The sequence below is a fragment of the Harpegnathos saltator genome, unplaced genomic scaffold (genome assembly GCF_003227715.2).
Source record: "Harpegnathos saltator strain DR-91 unplaced genomic scaffold, Hsal_v8.6 scaffold650, whole genome shotgun sequence".
Classification (NCBI taxonomy): domain Eukaryota; kingdom Metazoa; phylum Arthropoda; class Insecta; order Hymenoptera; family Formicidae; genus Harpegnathos; species Harpegnathos saltator.
The window spans coordinates 273,303-294,713 of NW_020230483.1; the positions used below are offsets into that span (position 1 = coordinate 273,303).

Here is a 21,411-nt window from a genome sequence, read left to right on the forward strand (position 1 = left end):
ACTTTGTGTCTAGCACGTGTGATTAAATATTTTATTCAATAACCCGAGGACTTTCCGATATGATCGCTATCCTCCGCGCAGTCTCGCGCACGTTAATTCGGTATTAACCTCGTAGATAAGAAATCCTTTAATATCCCGTCTTAATCGTCGCGATTAACCTTATCGATGAGCGAGGGAATAAAGTAGCCTCGCGATCTCGATAAGAAAGTCGAGTGCTCCTTTTCTCAGGATGTAGCTCCGAGCGATGCGAGGGGAGTTTCGCAAGAGCAGCTTTAATTTTGCACTCCGTTAGGCGATAAAATATGAATAGGAGTGAAGGTCTATGACGAACTTTGTCTCGCGCGTGAAATACGTGCAAGTGAACGGTGGTCACACGATGCTCAAACCGTGGTCACACTAATTAATGCGATCGCCTCGAGGCGATCGCGAGTGTCCGCGGTCGTTAGAAGGAACATTAATTACAAAAGATCTCGCGTATTGCCGTTCTTCTTTCTTTCACCGTTTAGAGCTGCAGAAATACAAGGCGTACAAGGAAATACATGTACGTTCGTCTAAACCTTCAATGCGGGAATTATTAGTATTTACTCGACACACATGCGATGTAATTTCCGTCTCTTCTTTTCTCGCTTTTTACACCGCGTGCACGCGTGCACGCAAGTGGTACATGTGAATTGATACGACTAGATTTTTAATTATTGGCGTGTTAGCGGCTTGCACGTGATTGACGTCATTCGATTGACAGAAATAAGTGTAGCCACCCAAGCCCGACGTGAAACAAAGTGCTGCTGCCTGATAGCTCGGAGCGATTCAGGGAGAGAGAGAGAGAGAGAGAGAGAGAAAGAGAAAGAGAGTTTCGTAAGTGTGATTTATGTTTGCACTCCGTCAAACGAGAAGCGAGTAGTATGACGCGCGCGCTTATGACCACGAAATTGATTAATAACGCATCCGCAGAAGCGGTCGTCCTTCGATCGCTCGTCCAATCCTTCTGTTTCACGCACGTACTTGGCGCTCGTTTCTGCGAGCGAAACTGGCTTTAGCGAAAGAAGCTCCTCCATGTGTATAATTTTGTATACCGCGACTTTCGTCGATATCTCCCTGTCATTATACCGCACGGTTAACGTGTCTCGCTTGAACTCGAAATTTTGCGCCGCTTCTCGCGGAATCGAATTTTCGCGATGTAGAGTTCTCATGGGCGAGCGGGTTCTCTCTTTTTTTGTCGTTCAGAAAATCCCACAAATTCAGAAATATCCCCGAAAAAATGAGCGAGGGAAGAAGGAGAGGAGAGGAGAGGATAATGACGGAGGAGGAGGGGGGAGGGAGGGAGGATCGAGTCCCCCCGAGTAATTCTATTCGTCGTAATTTCGTTACTCTCTCGTTTCGTCGATTGAGATTAACGAGCGAGGCTGCGAGGTGAACTGTCTGCACTTTCGGGGCGCGCCTCTCGCCTCCGTCTGAAATTTATTCGTTTTGCACTCGAGCCGCGCGGGTGTGTCGGCCCGGAATGACACATAAATCAGCCTTCACCGAGGCCGCTCTTCTTTCTTTTTTCCCCTTCGTTCCTCGTTCCTCGTTCTCACGAGGAGGATGGACATTATCTCGACGACCGATCCGGAACAGGCGAGAAGTGTCATGGGCGTGTTTTGGCAGACCCCGCGAGATGTTTCGCGCGAATTGCGAAACGTGAGGGCGAGCCGCGAGAGGAGATGCGCGTTAAACGCACTACAATTAATCAGTATCGGGGTCGTCGATTGATGCTAGCGATATTCAACCCGGAGCTCCGTCTGTGCTTTCTTTCTCGTTTTCTTGCTCTTAATTGACTTATAACGTAATTGCAGAGAGCCGCGGGCTCGTTTGATCGATCGATCGATCGCAAGAAACGCGATCGAATTAAATACAGGTCGAGGAGTCAGATTTTTAAGCGGCCGGCGATCGGCGAGCACCGATACCTATAAAGCCGTGATTGTTTGCATCGCGGGGACTTTATTAGTTCGTTGCGGGCGACGTCCGTTAGATTGGCTCTCACCGTCTCCCGTCGATTGGCAACCGGCAATTAACACACCGATACTTTCTGTCGCGCCACTCACGCATGCATCGACATTAATCGGCGCTAAAGATAGCGTGCAAGACTATCCGGTGGCGAGTCCGAGAAAACAAGTTGTTTCCGTGTAATATATTCCGCGATGCGTGGCTGATGGTTGAATTAAACGTTACGATCCGCCGATACGGTGTGTCTCTCGAGATGAGAGATGATTTGCAAATACGAAACATCGTATTTCTGCGGAGTGTCATCTATATTGCAGATTATCGCTAGCTAAAAAGTCCGCTTTACACGAAAATCAATTCGGTATACGATTTAGAGGCTGTTGTCAGCATTCGCTGGATGGAGACATTAAAATGCGCGAATTACACACCGCGCGCTCGACGGAGAGATGTGCGTGGATATATTAATTATGTATTTCGCACGGTACCCGCACGGGTAGAATGCTCGCCGAGCGCAAGGCGGTGACGTGTCGAGAGAATCGCGTGACAGGTAATTAAAGATTAAAGAAGAATCAGGGCTGCGCTCGGGCTGCCTTCGTGCTTCTCGAGTGCACGCGAGCTGCAACATAGAGTCGCGGAGTGACATTTCATCCGCGAACGTGTCATTCGCGGTGACACGCCGGGCATGTCACTCGCTCGTTTCACGTTGATAATTACCGGATATTGTCGTTTACTGCCGATATCTATTCGATAGTTCCCGCGGCTGCTATTTCGGCTGCTATACACATCTCATCTCTGGACATTAATCGTGCATCCGCTCGTTGAAGTGACATTATATCCGGAGACATAATTAGTGACTCCTTCAAACGCTTGAATGCCTTTTTATCTGTATTAACTTCTTAATTAACCACCGCACGGATTTTCATTATTTACTCTGCGGGGAATTTTTTTACGCTAAGCTAATACTAAGGAGATGCGTGATCTTCGAGATCACGAAGAGTGTATTAAGTAATGAGACTGTACATTCTTTCCCCAGCGTAAGAAATGACTCGTGAGAGCCCGTAGTTGGGTAACAACTCCGTGAACTGGTTTATTCGGAGCGACTTTACACGCCGAGATATTTATTGCGACCGATCGACAAAATTATCGACCGTGAGTACACGATGTCGCCCTGTTGTCCAAGGCCGCGGCGGTGGTCGCAGATGCGGCAATGTAATCGAGACGTCGGAGATTTACTTATGCCTGCGAGTAACACACACATACACGTGATTTCTTCTGATTTCGCTCTTCGCTGTTCGCTCTTAACCCCGGTAATTGCCGAGATTCCTGACGATCGCAATTCGCACCTGCCCCTCGGTCATTCTTAAGAGTCACGCGACGTCACATCTTGTGGCGAACAACTCTCCCCATTAAGATTGCGTCGTTGAGCGTTTCGCTCGTTTCTTCATTAAACGAGAGATAACACAATTATGATATATTTACATCATGCACCATTTGCACGAGTGAAAAGTGATTTCTCTACAGAAGTGCAACTGGTTTTATATATATTATTTATATAAAAAATATTTTTATGACTTTTCAACATAACATGAACTACTCTTGCTTGCTCGTACCTTGTTTTATACGTACAATATTTCACGCGTGTCTTGTCTCGTATTTTTATATACAATATTTCGCACTTTATTCACGATGCGTCACGTGAATCTTTGGAAGCGGAAGTTTTCGCTTTGGATTTAGATCTTCCGTATCTGCATCCGAGAACGAAATATTACCAGTCCACCTGTACACACACGATTGTGTGTCTTTCGAGATTATCAATGACAGTTTCCGCAAGCGATAAATCGCGAATAATTAAGATGAGCGATCGACTATGTAGTATATCTCTCGTATCTACTTCTCTCCTTGCGATCGCCTCTTCTCAGATCGCCGCTGGAGAAGCTTCTCCACCGGTTTGCGAATATTTTCAGACCGACGCGACGTTCACCTGATATACAAATTATGCAGCGCGTCTGCAAACTCCGACAATAATTGATTGCCGCTTGAAATCGTGTGGACGCGATTGTGCAACGCAGTCGTCGCGGCTTGATGAGATGTCTCATTCGGTGCAGGTGAGATTAATTTGCGCGTTTCGCCGATTCGTCGTCCGAGCGTTGCGTAACAATATCTTGTTCATCACGCTCGGGCCATCAATCGCTGTTGTATTAACTAATTCGGAAGAACGACAGGCCTGCTCGTGTTGAAACGGGGGAACAACGGGAGTTTTCCAATCGGTAATGTTCTACTTGGAATGTTTTACTCGTATTCGAATCGCGACTTACAAACGACTTTGGTCGTTTCCCCCCCGCCCCCTTGTGAGTTGATTTTCCCGTGAAATTTGCTACAAAATGTTCCTCGATGAAGCGTCTGACGTAAAATATATATTCGTCATTATCAATAGTGACTCGCGTTTCCAACAATAATGAAGTAGTTTTACGGCGGTTTCCTGCAAGAAAGAGAAGAGGGAAAAGAAGAGAGAAGAAGGAAAAAGAAACAGAAATATCTACCGCGTGCATCGAAGGCATTATTTACAACACGACCCAATATTTATGCGTTTTCTGATTGCCGATTAGGTACAACATCCTCGAGGCGCCCCCGAGCCCCGAGGCGCCTCTTCTTGTCCCGTTTCTCATGCTAAAATGCGACCCTGTTGCGCAACGAGTATTATTCAATAACGCACGACGTAGGCCAGCAATAATTTAATTATCGGCGATGCTCCCCCAAGGCCGCGCCTTGCAATTTCGTTCGACGAGGTGAAATTTAATTGATCGTAAATGCAACGGCGATTGCAGTGCAGTCCGACAGGTAGCTGCGCGCGCGTTCGATTGTACAGCGCGTTCCAAAAGCGCCTCGCTTCCCACACTCTCTCTCTCTCTCTCCCTCCCTCTTTCTCCCATTACTTCTTCATTCGCGGATACTCCGGCCGATTTGAATTTATTTTCCTGTTAGCGTGTTCCCCCGCTTTTTTCCCTCTTTCCGTTGCATACGAAAGCGCTTTATCGCGCATACAGCATGCACATATATTTCCATATAGATGGCTTTCGCGTAGGTGCTTTGTGCTCGAGCAGCGTTCCCATTGAGAGATAACACGCCGCCACTTAGAGCCCATTTGTGTCACTGGCGCTGTAGATCGAAGTCTCGTAAAACAAGTAGTCCACACGCACACCCACCGAACATTGTGCAACGCTAATGGATCGAGTTTATTCATGCGGTCGTTGAATGACTCCGATCCGTCGAGTTCCACGTGGCTTTCGTCATGGCTTTGTGTTACACGGAGAAAGTCGTATCGTCGATCGTCATTCGTGCAACGACGACGACGACAACGACGAGCTTTCGAGAGAACTTTAGGTAAAACGCGCGCGTTTGCGCGTCTCGCCGCGTGCGTACACATGCTCGTTGTGTGATACGTCAAATTCTTTATTATTAAATTTATAAATAAATAGGCAGTTTAATGTGTGTGTGTGTGTGTGGGACGCGCATTTAAAAATGCGTGATAAAAACGGTTCTAGCAGCCATTTTGTCGAATGGAAACGATACTGCCACTTACTGGCATTGTTTAGTAGAGGACGAGATTAAGTCCTCGAGTCCTGATATCATCAGGTATTCAAATCTCACCTGTTTTGACATTTCCATTCTGTAGAAATCTACTTTAATCTGATCAAACAATCCGTCGATAAAAGAAAGCGCGGGAAAGCTGGAATACCGCGTATACGGAAGAGCAGGAGAAAAAGAAAGAGAATCCGCGACATGAATGATAACGAGGGATGGATTCTCGCTGAACGGGAGATCTCCACTTTCGCGATTCACTCTTTGCTCGTGCTCGTTGTCGTTGTTGTTGTCGTCGTCGCCATTCCTCTTGGTCGCGAATCTCGATTGACTCTTTCGCGCGAGTCGTTTCGCTCGCAGGCACGCTTATCGTTAATTTCGATCCGCGCGTGGAGAATCGAACACTCTTGCGCGCGCGATCTAACTTTCGTGACATCGAATATGCCGGTTTACCTGTAAGGTGAATGGGTGTACCGCTACCGTGATGAAAGATCATCGATTGCTCCGACCTTCTTAGCTCGCTTCTGCCTCCGTATCGTTTTAGCGGCCTTACAACTCTATACATCCTCTATGACCTCAGATCCCGCTATGAGATCTCTCCGTGTATACCGATTTCGTATGCGCGAATATTCTACGTATGCAAATCGCTCGCCGTTGTAAACTGCCACTCGGGCCCGCAATTCCTGCAATTCATCAGCGATCGAACGTCTCTTGACAAAAATTCAACCACGCTATGTAATAAAACTGTCATAAAGTCGCAACATTAAACATACATGTATATATTAAAACTCTATATAAATACATATAATCAGGACACACGATATCAGGATGATCACTTTTTGCAAGGAGAAGAGAGAGCGATAAACGTGACATTTTTATGTACTTGAACAATATAGCCGCGTGTGCTATTTAACTTTGGCTGTATGCGTCTCTCTTATATGCCATTACATTTACACACTTTTCATTAGAAAGGAAAAAAATACATCCATTCTCGATTTGCTTTTATCTCAACTGTCACCACGCCAAGAAAAGTTCATAATAATTATTATGAAATTTTTTTTCTTCTCTGCGATTCGTGTTTTTTTTTTCTTCGTATCTCTTTTTCCCATGCATTCCCTATACATTTCCCTTTCATTGCATTTCTTTCTACTCTTTCACCCTTTCCTCTCTAATCTCTTTCTCCCTGCATCTCTCGTCTTGCATCTCCATCTTCTATCCGTTATATAAAACGTTATTATTGCATTAAAAATATAACTCCTTTTATTAATCTCCCAATGTGACATTTGGGCAAAGTGTGTTACGTATTTGACTCGGGCGATGACAGCCGCACGCGGCACAAAGTTGACCGCAGCGCACAGTCAGCGTTGCGAAAAAGAAGTTTCCAGATTTCGAGATACATTCGAGTTCGAAGTTTCATGAGTCTTTTTTAGAAAAAGGATAAAAATACAAAGGGGACGCGCTTTCGAATTCACGGACCGGCGTGAAACATAATTTTGTCGCTGATAAAAAGTTCAGTTCGAAATAATGTAGGTTACATGGAGTTACTTAGGTTCCCCCGTAATAATAGATTTCCTCGCTATTAATCGGCAAACATTAACGCTCCACGGGGGCGGGGGGAGGAGGGCGGGGGGAAACAATGGCTGACTCAATGGTGATGCAAACTCTCTCGAGTAGACGGCGAGCGAGAACTCTCGCGAGATGCAATTCGGTCTCGCGATAGCGCTTACACGATCCGCACGGCGTTTACGTAACGTCACAATTTAACTGGCCGCGCGAGAAAAATCGTTTTCGCGCGCGGGAATCCTTTCGCCGTCCTTCTCGCTCCCACGTCTGCGGCAGCCGGCAGAAGGAAGTCGAACGATCCGACTCGTAATCGTCGCGGGGTTAAGTGTGCCCATTCGGCCGGGTTTTACGTTGCCTCGCCAATTAAGCGTATTTAGCAACCGCGATTGCGGTTGGTGTCGTTATCGCGGTTACAATCGGTTGTCAATTGACTTCGATTATGTGATTATGCAGGTGGCTGTGGCACCACCTCTCTTGTTAACGACACATTATGCGCCGGATCGGGAGCGGACTGTGTACTACACTTGCGTGTAATTTCGCTTAAATGCTTAATTATGGATACACCGCAGATCGCTGATGAGACGCGGATGTTATGAATATGAAAGTTCACGATTGATACAACGATGATCATTTCTGACGCGCAACTCGCTCTTTTTGCTATATTTCGTCGCCGGTAAAGAAGAAGATTACATCAGCATTACGGAAGCCTGCTTTTTTTTTTAAGCAAATGCGTCATAAATTCTTTAATCGAGATACTGATTCCTCCGATATATACATATTCGCGGGCCGTTGTAAATTTCACTTTGTCACACCAACGACAGATTATTGTACACTTGTAGAGTAATATTTCTCAAACGACGAAGATTGTCGAACGTGTATTCGACCGATTTATTTATGGGCAACCGATTTATTGTGAGAGTGTCATATATTTACGAGCGATCAAGAGTGCTTACATATACCGTACTTCCAGCTGTCATCAGTCAAACCTGTCGTTATGTCCAGCTTATCTCTCTTACACACGTTCAAACTAGTGTTTCACACACTAGTTTGAAAATTTACGCGTCCGTGACGCGGAAAATTTCGTCGTGTCGTGACTAATTGGCGAGACGGTTGAATTAAAAAGAAACAAAATTCGGGTGGAAGCTGTCGATGGATTTTCTCCTCGACTATCGAGTTCAGGAGGTCAGTCGCCGTAGCTGAATGCGTAATAGACCTCTATCCGGTGCTTATCTTCGCCGTATCGCGCCGTAAAATCGTAATGCACCTCGGCGGTATAACCAGTTCTAACGGACGTTATCTGATGTTTCGGTCAATCCAAACAGGTAGCCTCGGATATCAACGTCGATTCATGAACTTTCGTAGGTCATGGCTGAGGAATAAGTGATTTGTTGCTGACGAGTACATAAGTCAAAATAGATAGATAAATCATTGGAGCGCACACATTATTTCCCGACGAAAGCATATTGTGGAGAATCCCATAAATCTTCCGACGCGCGATTAGTAACGCGCGAAATGTATCATCGTCTCGCGCGAAGCTACCCGAACAATGGAAAATCCAGGAGACATCCAGGAGACTATCTTGTCGAGGTGTGCGTCCTCAATTTCTCGCGATCTCGAGTGCTCGTCGAGCGTCGTCGGACAAACCTGTTGTGTCGGATTCTGCGGAATTTAATCGACTAATTTAATCGAATTTCGAGAAAAATTGATAATTCCGCGTCCGCATGGCCGATGTCGAAGAGCAGCAACCGCAAACTTGAACATTTTTCTCTCGTACGTTTAATCGGCATTCGTCTCGTGGCACACACAATCTCGTGGCGTAAGTGCATTGTTGTTGCTTTTCGTGCGAGTGCATACAATTGGAATGGGGCCAGTTATTTCCGCGAAGCGGCAATCGCTATATCGTCTGATTCCGCGCGTTTTCCATTAGACCAAGCCGAGGCGAGAGAAAGCCGGATTCGCCCATGCGGAATCGTCCGATTCTTTTTTTTGCGGGCTTTTGCCAAAGCCGATAATTTTTCGTTGCCTCGTCTATATAGTCTATAGTCATATTTATGAATATTTGCTTAATACACTCCTCACACATTGCGCGCGTCTCAACATCGCATACCTCACATTGCGCGATCTTCGCCTTCGTAATGCGCGGTATTCGTTAATAAGGTAAGTGAAATAAATTACGCTCGTTGGAACGAATGCTCACGGCATCATTTTTCCTCCGTCAGTAAGATGAAGTGGGATGAAGTACGTTTTATCGGATAGGAAAAGTACATTCATTCACGAAAAAGTCTAATTCAATTAAATGATGCATTGAAATCTGAAGAGAACTTGCAGAGATCGTGTATGAGACCGAGTCGCGCGTGTCGCGCGATTTTGTCTCTTGGTTTTATGACAAATGAAAGCAAGATTTCAAGCGAGATAAAGATAAAGCAAGACAAAGCCAACGAGAGCTGAGTCTCGGGCGATCCTTTTTCTTCTTCTTCGCGTGACACGCGCCTAAAAGAACGGCAAACGAGCGAGAAATCTCGCGTTAAATCGCGAATCGTCCGTGTTACACGCGCGGAAAGTCATACCGGTAAACATGTTTTCCAAGCGGTTTTATGTAACTGTTAAGGCAACTTTCGAACCGAGGTCAGCAGAGTCCGTCAAGTCGCGGCCATCACGGCAAAAAGTCTAATGAGCCATGAGCCTAATTAACGATACGAGTCGAGGATGACTCGGCGCGGTATGTCCGCTCGCGCGTCCGGCCACAATGCGCCTCCTCTCTCGGTGGCTTTGTCGTGCGCGAGCGAGCGAGCGGACGGCTTCGGGTTCTTCTTCGGTTCTACACGTTCACCGAAGGTGCCGTTTCTCCCGATCAGATTAGGCGTGTGAGGAGCGTAGAGAATCGCGACTGATAACGGGCCGGCCGCAGTGACAGGAAGAGAAACGGCGAAAGAGAAGAGCGCGATGCGCATCGATGAATGGGCGAGAGAGACCGGGCCTCGTAATTGCCGCGGCTATTGTTCGATTTTTGCACGACAGCCGCGAAAGACACCCGCCGTCATTTGCTACAGATTGTTCGAACGATAGCCGACGCAGGGGGGGGGGAGGGGATAAGGGTGCGCGATCGCGGGAGAGACGGTGAATTCCGACGTTTCACTGCCTTCAATGTGAAACTAATTAAGGGATTCTCTTCACGGGCGCGACCCGTGATAAATCCCGTGGATTTTGCGATGCATTCGAAGCGGTGCTTCTCTCTCTCTCTCTCTCTCTCTCTCTCTCTCTCTCTCTCTCTCTCTCGGCGAGAAATTCATCCGGTTTCGAGGCTGCTTTTTATCGCGTTTTGTCAATCTCCGAGAGATATTTTGACGAGAGAAATTAGGCTTCATTTCATTATGCATTATGAGGAAGTCCGCCGTGACATTTTTACCGTCGCTATCGTACACGTCGTGCATGTCCCTTGGTATCTCTTAAATATATCTAACGGGTTAAAAGCGTTTGCTTGTACGGTTCTTTCTTTCGTCGGTTTCTTCCGGTTCGATCACACACACACACACACACACACACACACGCTGCGGTCCATGATCCATCACGGACACATGCTTGACCTTGCACGTGCCGTGCGCGATCCCGCGGATCTGTTATTTCGCATCTCACCATCATCCGCTCGCAGCATCCAGCTCCTACGGGATCGTTTCCGTAATCTGATATACACCGAGAGCCACAAACCATCACGTGCTGGCGATTTGCCATTATTGTGCGCATACCTTGGCCCAGCCTGGCAACCTGCAGCCACCAGACGGACGCTGTTCTTTTCAGTATTTCGCAACGTAACAAAACGAGAAATTAATCGGATCGCTGCGCTCTGTCAGGTGTAATTTTATCGCACCGTCCGTTCCCGCGATTCTCGTAACGCGCGAATCACGAGTCTCGCGTGATGAGATAAGAACGAAAAACACAATAATAATTAATGCACGAGAAGCATGCAACTTCCTAAAGCGAGCGAAATAAATTGTGTATATATATATATATATATATATATACGTTCACCGTATCACGCGCTCGCGCAAGATTAAAGATGCATTTAAATGAAATCACAAGTCAACATCTCGTTATAACCGCATAACGTAAGGGGAAGAAGCGGTATATATGTTTGTCTAAACGCCGGCGGTTGCGACGGCGCGCGAACACATATGGTTTAATAAGCATTATAAGCGTTAATGGCGATGCGTGTCACTGCTTTCCTCAAAAATACCGACGTACGGTCGAGAAAGTCATTCACTCACGGTTGGGGTTATTAACGAGCGATTAGCGTCACGCCGAAGATTTACGATAATCCGCCGGTACCGAAAGAGAGAGGCATAGAGAGAGAGAGAGAGAGAGAGAGAGAGAGAGAGAGAGAGAGAGAGAGAGAGAGAGAGAGAGAGAGAGACAGAGAGAGAGAGACACTATCACGTCGCGATTTATCGTTATCGTTCGCGTATCCTGCACCATGTTGCGCCGTTATACTTCGTTATTCCTACGTGCACTATGATCGCACGTTGTGCGGCCTGAGCGCGGGATATATACCGCCATCGTGCTTTATTTTTATTTTTTTGTTGAATCGATGAAAATAGTGAGAGAGAGAGAGAGAGAGAGAGAGAGAGAGAGAGAGAGAGAGAGAGAGTGGCGAGAAGAGAGGGGAGGGAGAAGGGAAAGAGAGAAGCCAAGGCACTCGTTACTAACTAACGATATCGTATTATTCGATCCTGAGTATATCGGTGGTGCGTTTCATGTTCCGTCATATTTCTCATTCGCTTGCAACGGAGAACTGTGTCTAATTACTTAATAGGGGCAAGGAAATACACCATGCTTTTGTACAATATAAAGGTTTATTTGCATTTTATTTTTTATTCGTTATCTCAATTTACATATACAGTCTATATATGCATATATTAAACGTGTATCTCCTATTAACATATGCGATGAGTTCGTTAATTAAATATTTACCACGTCGAGTATGTACATAGCGTCGGCGGTGTTTCGAACACCTCTCTCTCTCTCTCTCTCTCTCTCTCTCTCTCTCTCTCTATCTCTCTCTCTCTCTCTGTCTCCGATTCTATCGCACACGCTTAATTGCTAATTTCATTTATAATGACGCGAGATCTCGGCTTTTTCTTTAAATTACCGGAACGAGTTTCGCCGCAGGAATCACTCTGTATATAAGTTTTCTTTCGATTTTCATAAGCTCGTACTCGATTCGCGGCTCAATATATATTATCTCAAATATATTTGTCAAGTCGAGAAAAAAACGTGTTCGTAAAATATTTCTAACATTTAGTCTGAAATTAACCATCTTAAATATATCTGATCTCTCGCTCTGAATCTCTGGCTGCTATATTTCTCCTTGATTCTCCTTGACTCCTTTTTTTATATTCCTCCGATTTCTCGTTCGTTCTAATCTTGAAGTGTTCTCGCAACTTAAGTAGGATTTGACGAAGGACCGAATCGAAGACCCCGTCGCTCACACCGTCCGTAAGCTTATTCGTCCGCGTTTATTCGCGCGATGTTTAATGCAACATCAACGTCGTTTCACAATCTCTAACTCTCGATTGAACCCTCGAATGAAAAAAAAAAAAAAAAAAGAAAAAAAGAAAGAAAACAAAAAGAAACGCTCCGGTCGTTAACAAAGTTGCTCTAGGAACAGATCCTTAAATGCTGCCGTAGGGACGTTTCCTAGTAAAGGCCGTTACGAGGCACTGTTTGCGCTGATATGGAAGCTCGGTTGTTCTCCGAAGTCCCCGCGACTACTTTCAAATACGAGAGATACTTCCTACAAGCAGCTGCAGGCTTTTCGATTGCATTTGCAATTGAGGTGTTGCAACCGGCAATTGGACATTGCCGTATCGCAATCGCACGCTGTGCGCTCTTGAGGAGAAAGGGGGAGGGGGAGGGGGAGGTGGAGACGGAGGCGGAGAGGGGTTATTAATTGTTCGACGCGCAATAAGGGAGCGACGCGAATTTTCTTCGTCGCTGTAGTACTCGAGCCCTCGTCGCGCGGGTCTCCGAGAGAAGCTGCTAAATGTTAGATTCGATTAGAAAAGACGAGGAATTCTGCATACACGCGTGCATCGCGATTAAGTTCAATAAATACACAGGAACTGGAAGGCACTAGGCGCGCGCATGACCGTGTTACGTTATGTCGTACCGAGAGAGAGCCCGCTTCGGATGGAAGCAACTTCCGCTCTCGATCTTTTTCATCACGTCTAAAAGTCTGGTCATTCGAAAATACATTGCACGATTTAAAGGCTAATTTAGGCACAGAGACACGAGTAAGTCGTCGCGCCCTACAAGTGGCGCGTTACTCGCGAAATATTTTATTTCCATACACGGGGTAACACACAGCAACATCCACGAGCAGTGATGAACGGAGATAACAGAACTCGGCTCGGTAATTTCGATCGAACGGTCAACGAGCGTCAACGAGTTATCCGTTTCGTGTCTGTTCGATGGATATATAACAATCGTCCACGCTTATCAACTACGTGAAAGTTAAGGCACTCGAGCGCGCAGCTCCATTTCCGATCGATTTATCATCCGACGGACAGACTTCGGCTTCGAAAACTTCGAAACACTTGGTTCTTTCGCGAAACGCGCGAAACACCTCTTGATCACTGCTTTCACAGACGCGGCGCAGACACTTTGTAACGATTCGCTCACGACATCTCATTTTCTTTCTCACTTTACTCCGCGCGGGAGTCGCGAATCCCGCAAGTGCCCGCAAGCGGGCAGAAGTTGCGGCGCTACGCGTTGCTCTCTATCGCGACGACGCTCTTCGAGATGGGCGTGAGGATGCTGGACTCTTGATCGGAATTAGGCGGCGTCAAGGCGTCCGCCGGACTCCTGGCCATCACCTGGGGCATCACCGCGTTGCCGTCCGCGTCCCCGACCTCGTCGCAGCGGGCCGCCTTGGCCGCGCCTTGGCCGACGGGGTTGTTGACGCTGCACTTCTTGAAGTGCGTCCGCATGTTGCTGCTCTGCGAGAACCTGAGGCCGCAGTTGGGGCAGGAGTACGGCTTGGTGCCGGTGTGATAGTTGAGGTGGGTCTTGAGGTGGTGCTTCTTGGTGAAAGCCTTGGAGCACAGGGTGCACTGGTACGGCTTGAGGCCGGAGTGCAGCCTCGTGTGGAGAGTCATGTTGGAGCGGTCGGCGAACGCTTTCTGGCAGACTTGGCATTGATACGGCCGCTCGCCGGAGTGCGTCCGCAGATGCTGCTTCAGCAGCATCTTCCGCGAGAACGCCTTGCCGCACTGCTCGCACTGGTGCGGCTTCACGCCCGTGTGTATGCGCACGTGCATGTTGTAGGCGACCCGCTGATTGAAGCTCTTGCCGCATTCCGCGCAGCCGTACTCCTTGCGGTTCCGGTGGATCTTCATGTGCGAGCTCAGGTAGCCGCGGTCGTTGAAGTACTTGCCGCATTCCGGACAGGTGGCCGCGAACTCCCGCGTGCCCTCGTGCACGCTGCGGTGGTACTTGTAGTTGCGCAGCTGGGAGAACTGCTTGCCGCAGTCGGCACAGCGGAACGGTTTCTCTCCGGAGTGCGTGCGGCTGTGCACCTGATGAGCACACACACAGACGAACGCGCCGATGTATCGGATAGACTCATAAGCAACCTTTCCTCTTTTTCTTTTTTTTCCCCTCTCTCTCTCTCTCTCTCTCTGCCCTCTTTAGAAACTCATTTATTTCATATTGCTGCGCGCGGAGCATGGCCTAACACGTGTTTCTCGTTCTAATAACTCATATTCGGGCGAGCAGGTTAATAGAGGCGGCTCGCCTGTCGGAACTCTCTCGATAGACAGCATCCGGAAGAAATTAATTAATTCGTTACTCGACTCGAGCTTTAATTAGGATTAAACGTCAACCGAGGCCATTTAAATGATATAAAATTGAAACGAGAAACGAGAAGAGAGGCTATGTCGAACGCGTGCTTTAACGTTTAACTCGCTCGATGTTGTAAACATGATATTAATAATGATATGATATCATACGATGAATTGAAATTGTTCAGTCTGACTCTGATTCATAGGATCTGAGAGTCGCGAGAGCGAGCGAATGAGTTTCTGTAGAACGCATACTTTGAGGATTTAGAGGGGACGCGAAATAGACACGCGACGTTCCAACGCGCAAATTAATTGACGGAAATTAATTCGATCGAATGAATTAATTGAAATTAAACAACTGACTGAATTAAGAGTTAACGTTCAATGAGAAGCGTACCTTGAGCGACGCCCTCGTGACGAAGGTCTTCCCGCACTGGTCGCACCTGTGGTCGTCGACGGACTTCCCGCGAGGAGGCACTTCTGTGTTAACGATCGTCTCGGTGTTGTTGTTGTTGTCGCTGTTGACGAAGATCCGCTCGTCCACGTTCTTCTCTGCGCTCGTCGCATCCGTCTCCACCGGGGGCACTCTCTGCTCTCTTTCATCAGTATCGATTGTGTCGCACAAACGGCTGATCGGATGTGACAGTTCAGGCTTCGTCGATGTTTGCGGGGCTGGTTGCGAGGTCGCGTATCCGCCGCACCCTCCGCTGCTCTTGCTCGTGATAACATTGTCATTGCCGGTGGATAACGGTCGGGCGGACGTATTGCTATTCTGGAAAGAGAGTGGCTCGTTGCTCCTCAACGGCGCGATCTGACCGGAGGGCGCGAATGGAAGCGGGGAGCTATAGATCTCCTGGATCCTCGGCTCCGGGCCGCTGATCATCTCGCGCGGTCTCGCGTCGCCGTTAAAGCTCGTCTCGCAGTTGATAGGAACTTCGAAAGCGTAGAGGCCCCCCCCATCGTTTCGCGGCACGTTCCTGGGGGATTGGATCCTCGGGCTCATCGATATTATCGTAGACCGTGGTGGTGGTTCGGGTGTCGGCGGCTTCTTCTGCATCTCCATCTGCAACAGTTATCGAAGCGTGCGCCTTCTTACTTGCGCGATCGATCTCTCGACAGCATTTTATCCTCTAATTTTTTGAACCCGAAGATTTCGGAAAATAAGTAAAAAGTTCACGGCGAGACTGACTTTTTAAAGAGCGCGGATCAGAATCGTTCGTTATCTGTTGATGAACACTTTTTTTTAGAACATATATCCGTTGCAATTTACATATATTTATTTAAATTTTTATACTTTTTATTATTTATATCGCTATTTTTTTAGGATACATTTGCATATTTTTTCTCTCGTTTGCGAGCCTTGTGTGACCTTACGTGAGTGAAAGTGATCTGCCAAATCGAACTCACTCGTTACTATTATTAATCATATTTGTTAATTTTCCCGCGGGGAAGAAGGAAACGACTGCGATATGGCGATTACTCGCGCGTAATCGAAACGTCGCGTCGCGGCGTATCAGCGCGTTTCAAAGTTCAAAAAAAGTTCGTCACTTTTTTCGTCGCGACTTTCAGTCACGGTTGCTTTCAGCAATCGGCTCCTTGCTATGCTCGCCGATATAACATGCTTCCGAAATGTCAAGGCATCGCGACATTTATATAGAATAGACGCTAGCTTGCGAGCTCGTATCTTTCTTGCGCACTCATGGTTCAAAGAATGGCCATTGTTGTTTACAAACTCGCGAGCTGATCTTTGGTACGTATCTCGCGGAAGTTTCTATCTAAAAGACGCGTGAATGATTGGTAAATTTCTTTCACCTTTTTACGAATTGCACCCTGTCTAGAATATCATAAATTACATTCTTCTTTCCCGACAGCGATCTTAAGCTCTCAACACCTGTCCCGCGGCAGGAGTAATCGCTCGTTGCGAATTTCAATCGAGCGTAGCGTTGAAGAATAGTTTCCGAACTCCGCGTCCGACAAACATGGCACGAGCCATTGATCGTACGTTGACTGTTTTCCATCTGTTAAGTGCTATGCTAAATGAAACACCTCAGTACTCGGTAAATGCTCACGAACGCGTGCGCGAATAATGAACCGCGTCCGGAAAGAACACAAGAAAGCGGCAATTAGAAAGTTTCCGATTGTGACAATTTAACCGATGCCATTCGACAGTTCGAACGCGCGATGGCTGTGGCCCCCCCCCCCCCCCGGGCGTGACGAGGAAAGCGGACGTCATTAGGATGCAAATTATTCAGACGTGTATATAATATCTTCTCGACGACAGCGCGCCAAATACAAATCGACCCGATAAAATCCAACCGTTAGAGCGACCTCGCTCGTTTGAAAGTACGGCGGTTATCGCGCCATTTTTGCGCATTCCGCGCGGATTGAACAGCCGCTCTCTAATCGAATCAGAGGACACGCGCGGAATTCACCCCGTCGGATTGCACCGCCTTTCACACCTGCAACGATTTCTCTTCTTCTCGTTTGTTTTTCAAATCATGTTCCGCTACCCTTCGCGCCCGTCAGCTTGTTAGTCGGCCGTTTTTCGAGATATTTTCCGGATCCGGCAGATCGCTGATACCGTCCATCACGTTCATTCGCAAGAACTCTCCGACGCCGCGAGAGCAGCGCTGTCATTGCGTAATTGGATCGTAACGCGGGAAGTAAATCGCGAGTAAATTGGCTCGTTCTTATCTCGTTTCAAGCGGAATTTGAAAGACCGAGATCTCTTAAGATGAGACGGACAATGCGTCTTTTTTCAGTCTTCGGTGTTTGAGTATAATTTCAGACTTCTTCTCAAAGAGCAAAACGGACGGAGCGAGAACGTGCTTTCTCCAAACAATGATGCGCCAAGAAACGGAGGCTCTTTTTTTCGCGAGCTCTTTCGCCGCGACGCGACGTGCGCAGGGAAATCTCGGCCGGACCGGCCGGCCGGGTCCTTATCCGCTTCGTCCTTATCCCGTTGCAATCTCGGCCAATCTCGGTGCTCGGTGCAAGCTGCACCGGCGCGGCGGCTGTTTGCGCAAGCGATCGTCGCGTCACGACGAAATCCACGAAATTCGGCACGCATCCCGTCGAAAGAGAAAACGCCCAGGTTCCCAGGTCGTAAGGCGTCCGTAATAACGCGCGCGACGGACGCGCAGCTGGCGTCGCCAGCTGGCGACGCGCAATCACGGCAAGCGCGGCCTGATAAACGAGCGCGGGTAGAGCGGGCTAACTGATAGAGCTGCATTAAGCGGAACGATATCGATCCGAGTGAAGGGCGACGCAGGTGGAAGCTCGCGCGCGCGGGGCCAACGTGTCACCTGTTGACGACGATGCCTGCGCATCGAGCGCGCAGCAGCGGGCGCGCGACTGCGTGCGTGCGTGCGTGCGCGCGCGCGCGCGCGCGGCGTTTTCACTGTCTATTAATTCAATTAACCCTCTTAGCCAGGCGCCGTAATAGCACGTAATTTCTATTAGTGTCGGAAAGGTCGGTCTTGATCGCGCGTTTATAAACGTGGCCGTATCTGTGATCGTCAAGCGAGTAACAACACGTGATACGTGAGAGTCGTTTGCAACTTGAGGAGACCTGCCAGACCAGAACTAGAATTATACCGAACATTTATCAGCGAGCGAACGAATGAACGAACGAACGAACGAACGAACGAACGAACGTTGTCATTAGCGTACGTGAGCGGGTCTCCGTTAGTGAATAAACGCGAAAGCGCTTAATTGCGTGAGTAATCACGGTATTTAAGCGCGGTACGCGTGCTGCGTTGCACATAGGGTGGTCCACACTAGCTCTTTATAGCTCTCGATATCTCGATATCGACAGTATTTCATTGATTTCAAAGATTTAGATCTTGAATTGTATGGATCTGCAGGAACTGGAGTGGAAATTTGCCTTCCAATTTGCCTCGGTCGGCGTATGGGTGGGGTAGAGTCCACGATGGACATTTCGATAACGAACATTTAATAAATTGGACAAGTCGGAATGTAGAGAGTGTCGTAACTTTGACTTCACGCGTTCGTATTCGCGAGCGTCTCATGTAGCTATAAATCGAAACTTCATACCGTTATATTTTGTAATAAAAAATGCTCTGACAAAAAATGTTCCAGATGAAACTAAATTGTTTCCTTGGAAGAATACAAAAATGTAATTTAAAATTGTAAAACTATTCCTCGCCTCAGCTATACGACCGGGAGCTGGGACACTAACCTCCATTCCAATTTGAAAGCCCTTCATATCTATACAATTTAAGACCTCTCTAAATCTTGCTTATCTTAAAGTCAATGAAATATTCTCCGAGATATCGAGCTGTAAAAAGTTATGTGGGCCATCCTGTGTATACATATGAGTTTAGTAGTGTTACTTTCGCTCGGTTTATTTTACTACTATCGTTTTATCGACTGTATATATTTTAAAAAATGGCTAAAACTGGCTCTATATATATATATATATATTTCACACCGTACATTTTATGACATTATGCAAATCTGCCTTTATATGTGCAATTGCAACCGGAGAATGTCGCGCGTCAGCTCGTTCAGCAGTATATCCTTTAAGATCCACCTATAAAGGAAAAGCTGCTGTCGTATTCCAAATAGAATTTCAATGATGTAGCATCTAATCCGGTTCACGAATACTTAGCAGAAGCCGCCGCAAGTACGGGATAACGGCCGAAGCGAGACGTTCGATTATAGATACGCGATAAGCCTTTGATGAAACCTTCGGCAAAAAAACCAGGCAAAACCGGACTCAGGAGTCAAGGTTTCTAACAAAATACGATATCTGATATTTCGATTTCTGTAGCAGCTAACGAACTTGCGAGGAAGTTCAGACACTGCTTCAGTTAATGACAGCAGATTTATACGCGCAATTTATCGTAAAATCATGCAGTGTGTTTCAGGTCACATCTTTCTCGTTCTTTCGTCTCTATTTGCGTTATTTGTTAATGTTTTAGAAAATCATGCGGAAGATTGCTCTCGATATATAAAATACGCTTCAGAGTTTCTCATACCAGCCAACGAAGTTTCTCCTCTTCTCGTCGTGATCTTGCAGAGTCCGCGCATTTATGAGTTTTTGCATTTTACAAGTTAATGGACGACTGAAGGAGTATAAAATTGCACGCGGGAGAGAATGGAGTGGAATCCGTTCTCTCGCACGCGTATTATAATTGGTCGAAAATCGCGAGAGCGATTAATGTCACTGCAACTTCGTGAAACGCGGAAAATGTAGTTTCTACATAATTATCTCGTGAGCGATATATAGAGGTGGCCTGGGATATATCGTGGGCATTTTCCCTCGTTAATCTTGCGCTACGATGACACACATTCGACGTGTCGCCTCAATATGTCTCGCTTCTGCTACTTTAATTAAGGGCGTAACGGTTTATCCTCGCTACGTGCTATTTTGCGAAAACTAGATTCATCGTCGTGTGCAATGAATCACGATACCAGCTGTGTGCTGCTCGGAGTGAATACTCGGCGAGCAAGTCGCACGCGAAAACTGATTAATCTGCTCAATTCATACGCGCGTAAGAAGAGCGAATATACATATCATAAAGTCGATGTCGATGTAAATTTATATCAATCGGTGAACGTAAAAAAAAAAAGAGGTACGCTTGTAAGCGCATTCGAAACTCCTTCAAATTGTTTTCGTTTCGCGACGTGAAACGTCTGGCAGTTATCGGCTCGCGTGAAAATGAAAGAGCCCACCGCATTGGCTATGTATTTAAATGATTGACACAGTGTGGTCGTTGAATCAGCTTCTTTCACAGCCCGGCAAGTTTCCCGGCGTCGTGGACGCAAACACGGACGTTTGATTGTGTCGTACGACGGCGTTCAACCTCAGCGTAGTTCCCACCCAATAGAGCCAGTCTTTTCGTGGGTATCGGTGGGGATCGGTGGGTATCGGTGGGTAAATCCCGGCAACGGGATTTTGACGGGTGTCCTGAAATACTCCGTACATCCTAATCGTGTATGCACTGACCGTGGAACTCCGCACGCTCCTCTCTTTTCGATAATCACTGTAAACTGTTGAGGAGAGAAGTTGTTTGATTCCCACAAGAACCGGTTCTCACATTGTACGACAGGGACCTCTTTTTTCCTCTTCTTTTTTTTTCTTTTTTTTCCTTTTTCTACGTACCACCAGTATATAGTGTGTGTAACACGTCTCGACAGGAGCAGAATGACTTATCGATTAAGAGATTACGCGTCGATTACGCGTCGATGCGACATTGAAGATTAAAACGATTCTTCCCGTAGCGTGGAATTTTTGTGACTCATAAAAGTGAGTTTACGCAATTGCGCGCAGAGGAAATTTGAGATAAGCCGTGAAGCAATTTATTTTTACAAAAACGTAAACTTCTCGAGATCGCCGCGCAAGATGCGCGGCAGCCGAGTGTACTCATCGAGTACACTCTCACCGTGAGTGGAATTGAAAAGCGTTGTCTGGCAAATGCGGTCA

At 47.0% G+C, this 21,411-nt stretch overlaps 1 protein-coding gene across 1 annotated transcript in view; it reads right to left on the reverse strand.

Moving 5' to 3' along the window:
* Window positions 1–11,958: 11,958 nt before the first annotated feature.
* LOC105187497 (myoneurin) overlaps window positions 11,959–21,411 on the reverse strand; it is a 29,046-nt gene continuing 19,593 nt past the window's right edge. The window contains exons 3-4 of the mRNA XM_011148311.3: window positions 15,358–16,023; window positions 11,959–14,696 (exon numbers count right to left, since the gene is read on the reverse strand). Coding sequence (XP_011146613.2) covers window positions 13,884–14,696; window positions 15,358–16,023 — 1,479 coding nt within the window. The 3' untranslated portion in view covers window positions 11,959–13,883. The remainder of the gene's footprint in view (window positions 14,697–15,357; window positions 16,024–21,411) is intronic.